Source organism: Lepidochelys kempii, chromosome 4 (genome assembly GCF_965140285.1).
Source record: "Lepidochelys kempii isolate rLepKem1 chromosome 4, rLepKem1.hap1, whole genome shotgun sequence".
Taxonomy (NCBI): domain Eukaryota; kingdom Metazoa; phylum Chordata; order Testudines; family Cheloniidae; genus Lepidochelys; species Lepidochelys kempii.
The window spans coordinates 30,605,202-30,618,759 of NC_136383.1; the positions used below are offsets into that span (position 1 = coordinate 30,605,202).

A 13,558-nucleotide genomic window follows, 5' to 3' on the forward strand; every position below is an offset into this window, starting at 1 on the left:
ATACAGATACAACTCCCATGTGTTGCCCAGTCTTGGCTCCCTCACAAGAGCTGGCTGAGTTATTTCATGGTGAATAATATTCTTTGAGTCATTCATAAACTGATCCTGATTGCTACTAATTTGTTTGTTATTCATAAGTATTCATTCAGTAGTCTGGATGAACAATTTCAGCTCCATTAGCTGATCACAAACTGTTTACTTCATTCTGCACCATGTGTTTGGTTACGTAAAACTCATAGTATCATTCCTGCGCCCTGACTGGGTGATAAACTGAAGAGAAAGAATGACAAAACTCCAATACGAGAGAGACCAGATGGGTGAGGTAATATATTTTATTGGACCAACTTCTGTTGGTGAGAGAGACAAGCTTTCAAGTTTACACAGACCTGAAGAACAGCTCTGTGTAAGTTTGAAAGCTTGTCTCAACCACCAACAGAAGTTGGTCCAATAAAAAAAAAATATTAGCTCTCACCATATTTCTAATATCCTGGGACCCACACAGCTTCACCAACACTGCATACCACTCCAATATGGCTTTTCAGACTGTCTGTGCTAAAATGTGGAAACGTCTAGGATTCCAGAGTAATTGCTACTTCTACTTAGTGGCCAACCACATATTCACAAATAACTAATATGACCTCACGTACAGTAGTACAATGAAGTTGGTCTGTTTACTTCTGAATGACCTTGTTTAATACTATTTATCTCTACCAATACTACCTTCTTTCTCCTGCAAGAGGCCTGCCTCTCATGTATGTCACCCTATAACCATGCCCCAGATACATAATTGGGGTGAATGTATTTTCTGACCCAAGACAGAGACCTCTTCCACTGGTGAAGTACACAGTTCCCATGTGGGTTACCTCCTTTGCAATGCACAATTTACTCTTCCCCTCTCTAAGTCACTTCAGTGTGCTCCCTTCCGTACATGAGACAAGCATCCTTCCTTGCAAGATCCCCCTATCCAAGGGACAACTCTCTCCTCACTCCATGAGCTATCATCTCCCCTCTGAGAGATGGATGGGGCACTGACTCTTCATGTGAAGGAAATGCATGTGAATGACCTCCCAAAACCTAACCCCTTTGCCCAATTGGAAAGAAGGCAGAATCCACTATCTAATCATTTACACTTCCACAAGAAGGAGAACCAGGAGGAGAGTAAACTCACAGTCCTGTCCTCAGAGCCACTCCCCCTAAAGAAGACTGGACTGACACCAGATTCTCTCCATCTGATCATAGAATCATAGAATATCAGGGTTGGAAGGGACCTCAGGAGGTCATCTAGTCCAACCCCCCTGCTCAAAGCAGGACCAATCCCCAATTAAATCATCCCAGCCAGGGCTTTGTCAAGCCTGACCTTAAAAACTTCTAAGGAAGGAGATTCTACCACCTCCCTAGGTAACGCATTCCAGTGTTTCACCACCCTCCTAGTGAAAAAGTTTTTCCTAATATCCAATCTAAACCTCCCCCACTGCAACTTGAGATCATTACTCCTTGTCCTGTCCTCTTCTACCACTGAGAATAGTCTAGAACCATCCTCTCTGGAACCACCTCTCAGGTAGTTGAAAGCAGCTATCAAATCCTCCCTCATTCTTCTCTTCTGCAGACTAAACAATCCCAGTTCCCTCAGCCTCTCCTCATAAGTCATGTGTTCCAGACCCCTAATCATTTTTGTTGCCCTTCGCTGGACTCTCTCCAATTTATCCACATCCTTCTTGTAGTGTGGGGCCCAAAACTGGACACAGTACTCCAGATGAGGCCTCACCAATGTCGAATAGAGGGGAGCAATCACGTCCCTCGATCTGCTCGCTATGCCCCTACTTATACATCCCAAAATGCCATTGGCCTTCTTGGCAACAAGGGCACACTGCTGACTCATATCCAGCTTCTTGTACACTATCACCCCTAGGTCCTTTTCCGCAGAACTGCTGCCTAGCCATTCGGTCCCTAGTCTGTAGAGGTGCATTGGGTTCTTCCGTCCTAAGTGCAGGACCCTGCACTTATCCTTATTGAACCTCATCAGAGTTCTTTTGGCCCAATCCTCCAATTTTTCTAGGTCCCTCTGTATCCTATCCCTCCCCTCCAGCGTATCTACCACTCCTCCCAGTTTAGTATCATCCGCAAATTTACTGAGAGTGCAATCCACACCATCCTCCAGATCATTTATGAAGATATTGAACAAAACCTGCCCCAGGACCGACCCCTGGAACACTCCACTTGACACCGGCTGCCAACTAGACATGGAGCCATTGATCACTACCCGTTGAGCCTGACAATCTAGCCAACTTTCTACCCACCTTATAGTGCATTCATCCAGCCCATACTTCTTTAGCTTGCTGACAAGAATACTGTGGGAGACCGTGTCAAAAGCTTTGCTAATGTCAAGAAACAATATATCCACTGCTTTCCCTTCATCCACAGAGCCAGTAATCTCATCATAGAAGGCGATTAGATTAGTCAGGCATGACCTTCCCTTGGTGAATCCATGCTGACTGTTCCTGATCACTTTCCTCTCATGTAAGTGCTTCAGGATTGATTCTTTGAGGACCTGCTCCATGATTTTTCCAGGGACTGAGGTGAGGCTGACTGGCCTGTAGTTCCCAGGATCCTCCTTCTTCCCTTTTTTAAAGATGGGCACTACATTAGCCTTTTTCCAGTCATCCGGGACTTCCCCCGTTCGCCACGAGTTTTCAAAGATAATGGCCAATGGCTCTGCAATCACAGCCGCCAATTCGTTTAGCACTACTCTCATGAAGAGAAGCAGTCTGTAGAGAGGTGGGTGAGGAGGGAACAGCAGATTTACTAAGCCTGATTCTACCCATTATGAAGAGAGGAAACATGATGATCTTGGCTCAATATTTACTCCATGGAGTCTTCCCCCCACATGAAGAGAAGTGGGAGGGAAACTAGCTTTTCTAATAACATGCCTTTCACCACTCTGTCAAGAGAAAATGTGAGAGCCTCTTCATTTCCCTATCCCCATAATGAAGAGAAGCTGGATAGAAACTGGCATGTTCTCCCCAATCTTCAACCCAGAAGAGGAGAAGACAAGTGGCAGATGAGATTTGTGCAGTCCGTTCAACCCATGTAATTTTAGTTTCTTTGGGAATTTCATTAAACTGAAAAGAATTGGGGAAACCGTCAAAGTCTAACATGATGTATTAAAAGAAGGGTGTCTGGAGATTACCCTGCTCAGAATTCTGTGTCAAAAAGAGCATCATCTAAGGAATCTTTTCCCATAAAGTTTGTTACTTCCAGGGTTGTGGTCCTAATGATATACAGGAAACAGCATGGATGAATATGAGGTTTTAGGGATGTAAGCTGGCTACTGCAGGTCAGAGTATGTATATACATATATATACACACACATACACACCCACCCCACTGGTATTCTTTATCATTCCATTTAAAAATATCCCTACTTAAAAAAAAAGTCAAAATGTCAGTTCGGCAGTCACAAGCCCTGCAGACGACTGGCTCATTCAATGCAAACTTTATAAAGTGCATGGAACTGAAGCCTATACTTTCATTCACTGGACTGATGTGTCTACTTGTAAAAACATACACAGCCTGGTTAACACTTACATTATGTGGAGAGAATGAAGCAGAATTCCTGTGGAGTTGAGTAACACCTCATACCCTGAGCATTTGCAGAACAGTCCACCTTTGTCATGTGCTAAAATGTATTAAAAGTTGTACTATTTGCACTACATATGTGCAAAGTGCAGTTTTCAAAGATTAATAACTGTCATATGAACACTATCATATCAAAGAGTGAAGGCAAATCCCATGGGACTGAAGCAAGTGCTTAAGTGATTTCTTGACAAAGGGCTTAAACAATGTTATCTTCCTTTCCTCCAGTCTTTACTCATAGGAAGTCCAAAGCAGTTGTTAAATGAGGAAGCTTTTTATTTTCATTCATGATTTTAGATATGCTTATTTCAGAATCAATGACTTCTGTGTCTATTTGCCTAAAGGAACTAATAAATCATAGATGGGTATGGGGCTTGCCACAAGAACAATGATTATTGTGAGAACCATAACTATGAAATCACTGTTGATTTGTACTTCGGCCATTTGGTATAATTGTATATGTCCATTTATGTCTCCTTCCCCAAGGTAGAATGTAAGGACACATTGTGTATTTGTAACATGAATTTTTGTAGCTAGTTCTAGAGCTGTGTGGAATTTTCACTGTGAAGCTGAAAACCTGAAATGTCATTGTTTTCAAGTTTCATTTTGAAAACGGCTCTGTTTTCATGAAATTTTGAGGGAAAGTGGATCTTTATTTGCAGCAAAGAGAGAACATTTAGGGCTGTCAAGTGATTAAAAAAAATTCTGATTAATTGCACGGTTAAACAATAGAATACCATTTATTTAAATATTTTGGATGCTTTCTACATTTTCAAATGTAGTAATTTCAATTACAACACAGAATATAAAATGTAAGGTGCTCACTTTATATTTATTACAAATATTTGCACTGTAAAAAACAAAGTTGAACTTACAAATGTAGAATTATGTACAAAAAACCTGTATTAAAAATAAAACTATGTAAAACTTTAGAACCTACAAGTCCACTCAGTCCTACTTCAGCCAAATCGCTCAGACAAACAAGTTCGGTTACAATTTGCAGGAAATAATGCTGCCCACGTCTTGTTTACAATGTCACCTGAAAGTGAGAACAGGTGTTCACAAGTCACTGTTGTAGCTGGCATCGCAAGATATTTACGTGCCTGATCATTAAAGATTCATATGTCCCTTCATGCTTCAACCACCACTCCAGAAGACATGGTGTCCATGCCGATGATGGGTTCTGCTTGAGAACGATCCAAAGCAGAGCAGCCTGACACGTTCATTTCCATCATCTGAATCAGATGCCACCAGCAGAAGGTTGATTTTCTTTTCTGGTAGTTCAGGTTCTGTAGTTTCCATATCGGAGTGTTGCTCTTTTAAGACATCTGAAAGCATTCTCCACACCTCGTCCCTCTCAGATTTTGGAAGGCACTTCAGATTCTTAAGCCTTGGGTCAAGTGCTGTATCTATCCTTAGAAATCTCACATTGGTACCTTCTTTGCATTTTGTTAAATCTGCTATGAAAGTGTTCTTAAAAAGTGTGCTGGGTCATCATCCAAGACTGCTATAACATGAAGTATATGGCAGAATGTGGGTAAAAAAAAACGAACAGGAGACTACAATTCGCCCCCAAAGACTTCAGTCACAAATGTAATTAACACTATTTTTTTTTTTAACAAGCATCGTCAGCGTGGAAGCATGTCCTCTGGAATAGTGGCCAAAGCATGAAGGGACATATGAATGTTTAGCATATGAATGTTTAGCATCTGACATGTAAATACCTTGCAATGCTGGCTACAAAAGTGCCGTGTTAGCCTGTTCTCACTTTCAGGTGACATTGTAAATAAGAAGCAGTCAGCAGTATCTCCTGTAAATGTAAACAAACTTGTTTGTTTTAGCAATTAGCTGAACAAGAAGTAGGACTGACTGGACTTATAGGCGCTAAAGTTTTACACTGTGTTGTTTTTGAGTGCAGTTATGTAACAAAAATCTACGTTTGTAAGTTATACTTTCACGATGACGAGATTGCACTACAGTACTTGTATGAGGGGAATTGAAAAATACTATTTCTTTTTATTACAAATATTTGCACTGTAAAAGTGATAAATATAAAGTAAGCACTGTACACTTTGTATTCTGTGTTGTAATAGCCATCAACATATTTGAAAATGTAGAATATCCAAAAATATGTAATACATTTCAATTGGTATTCCATTGTTTAACTGTGCAATTAATCACAATTAATTTTTTTAAATTGCAGTTCATTTTTTTGAGTTAATCGTGTAAGTAAATTGCAATCTACAGACCTAATAAAATTTCGTTCAAAGCAGGTGTCATTGAGGAAAATTAAGCCAATTTTTGATCAAGGATGGATCTGCAGTGAAGACATGAAACTTCATGTTTTCACTGTAAAAGTTAAAGGCAAATTTTGCAGACAAAACATCACCTGGAACAAAATTATGAAAGTTTTTCTCCTAAGGACTTTGGCTGCTGTGTGGGGCTTTCCATGTCACTGGAGTCACAGCTCAGTGAAGCTAGCTTCAATTGAAGGGTGCCAAAGGCACAATCTAGCCCTTAAAGAATTTTCAAAGGACCCCATGAGGCTTTAGGATTAACAGTTTAAATGTACACAGGACTTTACTTTCTTCGATAGTTCCTTTCATGCTTAAGGATCCTTAGACAATTTACAATCTCTACACATCTGACACTTCTGCCATGGACATGAAGCACAGTATTAGGCATGTAAAGCATCAACCAAATGGTACACTTACTGTGGGATCAGGAAAGTTTGGTGAAGGTCACCAGGGCAAAGCCTACTTATAAAGAGTGCCCTGGGATCTGGCCAGAGATCTTTAATGTCCACACAGAGGAGGCCAGGCCTCTGCCTTTAAAAAAAAAATCTTTTGGATAAAACCTTAATTCTTGATGTGGCAAAGCTTAAAATAATAAAGGGACACATGAAAAAACAAACTCAGGAACTGGTTTCAAGGGGCCCCTTTTGGGCAGAATTAAATACCTACTGTACTATATGTCCTGGGATGCGTAGTTGTAAGGCAGTCAGTAATAAGACCCAGAATGCTTAATCAACTAACAGAATATGATAGAGATGTAGCATACGGCCAGACACAAATGCTTAGTTTTATCTAAAATTAAAACTGTACATCATTTGCACATACAAAGCTTCAGCTTAACTGAGCTCAGGTAGATGCTAAAAAACCATTTTCAGAGGGAAAAAATGTTATCAAATGCTTTCTCCACCATTTGTCTGTGTAGTCTACTGAGACTGTTAGATCTTCAGGATAGGGATAGCCTTTGAGATGTGTTTATACAGCTTCTAGCACAGTGGCACTCCAATTTCAGCTGAAGGCCTCTAGATGCTACTGTTATATGAACAGTCATAAATTGTAATATAAATAATTTAGAGAAGAACTCCCATAAAATAGTAAGATGTTAAGAAAAAACATTAAAGTGGACTCAAAGTGAGACACTGAAAGGAAATAATTCCCGCCCAGTTCTCTAACAGGAAAAGAAAGAAAGTTTCCTCAGCCACTTAACAAGATTGCTAACAATCTAAGTGTCCAGATTCCAGACAGCTAAAGAGGAGGGCAAATAATAATTTTTTTGGTGGCCTTTATAGATGCTAGCAATTCTGGTTACTTACATAAAATTATTGTGGCTGGATATAGTTCTGGGTACTGTAGTTAAATTATTCTTGATCCTGTGGTTAAATAATTGGTGCTGTCTTGCTTGTTAGCAATTCAAGAGACTGTGGTTACATTTTTGGTGTGTTTGGTACCTTTTATTGCTGTGTTCTTAGGATACTGTGGTCAATTACTGAATCTCATGCTGTTTTACTTGCCTGCTACTAAAAAAAAATCTCATCTTAGCATTTTCTAGGATGTCACAGTGTTAATGCTGGTAATTATGTCCAGTTGGGAAACACTAGTATGTAAATGAGCTGGTGAATATTAGAGGTATGCAAAGCTCTGCCATTTTGATTCAGCTCACATAATGCTTATATAGTCAAAACACACACAAAAAACCCACCATCTGAACTCAAAGGTTTGCTTGGTTTCAACCTCTTCTCCACTTTCCTCGCCTGTTTCTCCCTTAACTAGCCTTTTTTACCCTCTCAGTTTCTCACTTGCTCTTTCCTCTAACCTCTTAACCCCTTGGTTCTTTTCTCTTCCCCAGCTCAGAGCTATTGCCCACTCCCTCAACAACTCCCACCACCACCACCACAAAAGGTTAGGTCCATTGAAGAACGGCGATCCAGTTCAGCTTCTCAGCATCTGCTCTTTTGGCCATCTGCAGTGGGGGAAGTGACTGGACTCGGTAGAAGTAGGAAGGAAGGAGGGACCTGTAGCTGGGGTTAGGGAAAAGTTGGGGCGGGGCTACTAAGACCTATGCATTAATAAAGGAAAGTAGTTGGAGCTAGTAGGTGGATAGAGCACAGCAGAGAGGATAGAGTCAGAAGACGGGAAGGACCTTTACCTACAGTAGTGGGTAGTACTCAGCAAGGCTGAAGCACAGAGAGTGGAGAGTCTCCAAAAAACAGAGGGGTAAATGCAAATTGTGGTGAAGTGAGGTATGGAGGCAGCATACAAATAGTCTCACTGAATTCAAGGGAATCTTCATTACTTTCAACCAGGAGTAAGAATTTTGCCCATAGAAGTGATAATTTTAGAACAGTGGGGGACAAAGGAAAGCTTGCCCGGCCACTGTGTAAACTACGCATGATACGTGGCTAGAAATTCAATTGGCAGTACTGCTAATCTGGCATTTTTCATTAACCTTAAATGGTTTCTTTGTTTTGTTTTTAAAGATTCTAAATCCATAATCACTCTCTCAAGAGGCCAAAATAGTAGCTGTTCCTAGAATTCACACATCTAAATCAAAATTAAAAAGAAAAGTGAGAGGAGGTGATGGCATGTCAAGGCCCTCTTAGAATAGCACATTCTTACACTATTCCTGCTCAGGAAAAGAGTCCATTGATTTCACTGAGCCTCATGGAGCAACAACTAACCTGGGGCCTGATTCTGCCACCTTTCCTTGTGGGATTACTTATGTGAGTCAGTAACACAGAATCAGGCCCTTACTGAGTAAATGGAGGCGTGTATGGCCCCATAGGTGTATATATTTTCCCTAGTGTGACTGCTAGTACATTTTACATTTTTGTAGAAGTGGATAAACAACCATAAAATGAGAAGGAGTGACAGGGATGAAGGGACAGCCAAAATCCAAATAATTTAGCAATTCTATGAATACTTGCTCTTGGCTATTGAAAAACTGCTAAATTATGTTATGGCTATTTTTAAAGAAATAATGCTTATTGTATAGGCATACTTGTGTTCAAGTAGTATTCAAAATCGTATTCCTCCTGATTGCCCCTGTATGCGTATGTCTACGCTGGAGTAAAAGACCTGAGGCATACCCAGGACTGGCCTGGGTCAGCTGACGTGGGCTCTCAGGGCTTTGCTGTGCAGGATAAAAATTGCTGTCTCAGGCTGGAGCCCAGGCTCTGGGATCCTCCTCGTTCCTGGGGTCCAGAGCAAGAGATCTAGCCGAGCCCGAACATCTATACCGCAATTTTACAACCCCGCAGCCGAAGCCCTGCGAGCCCAAGTCAGCGAACCCAGGCCAGCTGTAGGTATTTAGTTGCTGCGTAAATGTAATCCGAGACCAGATTCTGCTTGCTTTACTCATACAAATATTCCCATGGACTTCAATAGGAGCTTTGCCTGAGAAGGATGTGCAAGATCATCCCTTTCAAAATGAAAGCATTATGAAGTGTCAATTGCTAGAGAAAACATATCAATATTCCAGAGAAATCATGAATTAATATCCATTTCTTTAATTGACTAAATTAGAGTCAACCGTAATCTTGATGTCGCAGATCATCATAGGATGTAAATAAATGTAAGAAATGCACCAACAGCATACTGGTCTAACACAAAACCACATACCCACCCACAAACAACTAATTGTTGGCTATCGTTCTCTTGTTCAGCATGAACCAAATTCTTAGCTGGAAGAGTTCTGTTGACTTCAGTTTAGCTCTGAAGGTAAATTTTATTAGTTTTTTTTCCCCACTTTATGCCCTAATTATTAGGAAAGCCATTTTCTATTTCTACGTAAAATAGAAGTCTCAACATTTTATTTCTTTGGTATTAAAAGGTACTGCTATTTTTATCAGACTAACAATCCCGCTATGGAAAAAACATCAACGAGAAAGATGTAGGAAGCGATGCTCTTTTAACATACATATCAAGTTCCCACTACAATGTCCGATTGTCTAAACAAATCAAGGAAGAGTACTAATTTAATAAAGCTCTATTTTATGAAAATTATTAAAATGTCTTAATTGGTTTGTGATATACGATACCACTGTTTAGAAATTCAGCAGCTTACCAACTCTGAAACCATACATGTCAACAAAAAATGATCATGACAAGATTTGTTGTTTTTTTTTTACTGAAGTGTTGTGTTAATTATCTTAAAGAATGAGAGAAAAATAATGTCTAAGAATTATTGGTTGTAAATCTCAGCTATTTTCATGGCTATCCAACCCCACACCTAACAATGTAGCCACAAATGAAGATGAAGCTTCATTAATGAGAATATAATGAATACATTACCCTCTCAACAGGAGCCAATCCTGTATTCCCTGCTCAGGATAAACAGCCATTGATTCTAATGGGAGTTTTTCCTGAGTAAAGAGTGCAGGAATGGGGCTCCTTGAGCTAAATCTTGTTTGCCTTTCTCAGCCATGTAATCCATTAAATATTGACACTATTCACACTAGTAAACTGAGCAGGATTTTGGCTGAAGTGATATTTGTAGTGCAAATTATATGAAAACAGGATCTGTAAACTAAGTGGCATCTTCTTTCCCACTAAGGACATTTATAATTATATATAGATGTCTCAGTGTGCTTTGCAGTAGAGCATCATTAATTCGTGCTAGTGAGTGAGAGCCATTATAAATTAATGAATAGTTCAAATTAGCAAATAAGGGCCCACTCCTGTAAATCTTACTCCTGAGTAGTTCCACTGACTTCACTGGGATTAAGTGAATTGTATCAACATCATGTCTTTAGCGCTAAAGACATCTTATCCTGAATAAGGATGGCCATGTTAATACCAAATAGCCAGATTCTGTCTTCCATACTCTTGTTGTATAGTACATTACTGTGGGAGCAGCAGCACAGAAATTAAGGGACTGCTCAGAGAGCAAGATATTATGGGGTGCAAGCATGGGTGGCAAAATTTGACTTTGTGATTAAACACAGTGAAGAAAGCAAGGCGAATGAATAAAAATGTACATTGCTCCTTTATTTTGTCAATGGCGAGTTATAAGCCATACTCCATTGTTTCCTAGTAAATGTAAAAGTAGTAAAAGAATGCAATAATCTTAGTAATATGAGACTTTGCTACAGCACCTGCTATTAAACTTTTGCTCAGAGGTAAGGAATTCTGTGTGAATTATAAAACAATTGTGGGGTCTGAGAAGAGAAGCTACAGAGATTCAAAAATCATATAATTAGCTTAAAATAAAACCCTAATCACATATTGCTAGTTTTGCATGCACTCAGAACAAAATAGCTACATCCAGTTATTAGGAAGCTGCAGTGAAATAATTCAATGAATTCAATGAATCACTTGAATTTGCAGCTTCTTTCTTGCTTTAAAGAAAGATGTGAACAGGACAGGGACCCTTCAGCACTGGAAAGGAAACATACTGAGTGCCTGAATGTTGGCAGCTCCCTTGCCGCAACACTGTCTGTTGCTTATGAAAAGCAGCTGTATCTGGAGGTGCTACTAGTGTCTGATTGTATGAAAACCAATATTTTCCAAAGCAGAATAATGCATGTTCTAGCTATGTCATTTATACAATCACTATAATGTGCCATTCAAGTGGAGACCTAAGAGATGATAGAGGGCTGATGACTTAAAACGCTACTTTATCATTTGCCTTCCAGGAAACATGAATGCAGAAATGTTTCAGTCAGATGTGTGTGTGTGTGTATATATATATATATAATCTCCAAAGCAGGGGGAGGAAGGAGTTGTTGTTCACAGCCAAATCAGGTTCCCTTCCTACTTTAACTGTAACTCCTTTTTATTTCAGCTCAACTTTGCCCTCCCCATCCTGAGGGCTGTCATTCTGACCCCAGCCTAGCATGGCCATGACCAAAGAAAACATCTGCAAACATTGTTGGGTGTCCCAGAGTGAAATATGCAAATCTTTTCCTACTTCACTCTCAGCACAAAACTATGCGCAAGAATTTTGCTAAAATATTAGACTAGCAAGCCTTCTGACCCTCATTAGTACACTTTCACACAAGAGGATTTCTCCTGCTCAGTCTCCTACTTGTGATTTTTATGAAGGGTTTCATTTTATCACTAGCAACATCGTTTTCACTTTGAGCTCTAATTTGACTTCTGTTCAAACTTGACTAACTAAAATAAATAGCAAGCAGCTACATCCTTTATTCATTAAATCATTTTATTATCATTATTAATATTATTATTAATAATGGTTTTATTTCCAGCCATCTTTATGAGCAAATCCAGCAGAGAAATGCACAAGGCAATCGTTTAAGATTACTGACTCCCTCAGTCAATTTTTGATACTTTATTTTTCTTAAGGTTTAAAACCATATCAATCCCCCTTACATCTACTCCTCTAAAAACAGTGTTGTCTTTGAGAGTCTTGGAGAAGTGAATTCATTTCATTTTGGAAGGAAAGCTCTGTCAAGAAGAGAGGAACTACAAATCTGACTTTTTTAAATATAATAAAGTTGAATTTTAGACCTATGTGAAGTAGGGAGGGAGAGAGATCACATAAAAAATCATCATTTACACATTAGGGAGAGAAAAAGAGATGTGTATATGAACTGTGTCCTACCTCTCCTTGCCGATGATGGTGCTTTGGAGGTTTTCCCATCTGCCCTTGGATTTTGCCCTTCTTACTGCTCCCAAGTGCCAGTCCCTGGTGGATGCCTGCAGATCTGTTGGTTGCCTGCGTTGGAGCCTCCCCCATCAGGGTGGACTTGATCGAGTTCACCTTGGAGCTGGAGCTGTCTAGCTGGGAGCTCTCCACCATCAGGATCACAGCTAGTAAGAGGAGACAGCAGGAGCACTTATTCCATATCAGCAGCATCATCTCCCCCTCCCCACCAAAAAAGGGATTTAAAAAACAGCAGAGGGATAAAAAGAAAAAAAAATTCTCCCAAAGTTTGTTAACAAAACAACTCAATAGATTTCAATGCCACACGCTCAGGAAACTGCTGTCCTGGGAGAGACAGGAAAAAGAATCCCCTAAAAAAAGTACAGTCTAAAAGAAATGAGCAACATTCAGATCAAGTGAAGTGACGGCTTTTTTCTCCAGATTCTTGAGAAGTTCAGGAAATTTTTTTAGTGACTGGGAGCAATAAACTGAGGCAATTGCACCCAGGAAAGCTTCCCACCAGTGGAGTCACCCTGCAGGTTTGCTCAAACTTCAGACGAAGAGTCAGTTACTTATTTCCCCCCACTCCTCCTCTCTTGCTACACAAGTCAGCAGGGAGAAAACTCAAACCAGATCCAATCCAAGCAGCACTGTCAAGGGCTGGGATTAGTTTTGTTTCTCTCTCCCTCCTTTTTATTCCCCTCCCTTCTTCTTTCTTTCTTTTGCCTCAGTCTCTGTAGCCAGTGTTTGTGAAAAGGACACGTTCTCCTCCTACAGACGAGCTGGTGCTGGGGTGAGGGGCTCCAGGCATCCGGCAGACAAGGCGAGTCCTGGGGACTGAAGACCTGGAGTAAGGATCACACAGGCAGAAACAGACAGACATCTAGACAAACTCACTGACAAACTCCTTAGCACAGATCTCTACACACTCACTGTTCTCTGACAGTCTCTCACTTTGCTCTCGTCTCCCACTGCCCCCTTTACTTTTTATAGCTTTCCACAATGGATTTCTCTTTCCTCCGCCCCCAGT

General features: G+C 40.2%; 1 protein-coding gene across 1 annotated transcript in view; it reads right to left on the reverse strand.

Annotated features, from left to right (window-relative positions):
* The window catches only part of DKK2 (dickkopf Wnt signaling pathway inhibitor 2), a 57,159-nt gene extending 43,924 nt beyond the window's left edge, over positions 1–13,235 (reverse strand). The window contains exon 1 of the mRNA XM_073340041.1: positions 12,487–13,235. Within this exon, the coding sequence (XP_073196142.1) occupies positions 12,487–12,744 (258 nt within the window). The 5' untranslated portion in view covers positions 12,745–13,235. The remainder of the gene's footprint in view (positions 1–12,486) is intronic.
* Positions 13,236–13,558: the final 323 nt, after the last annotated feature.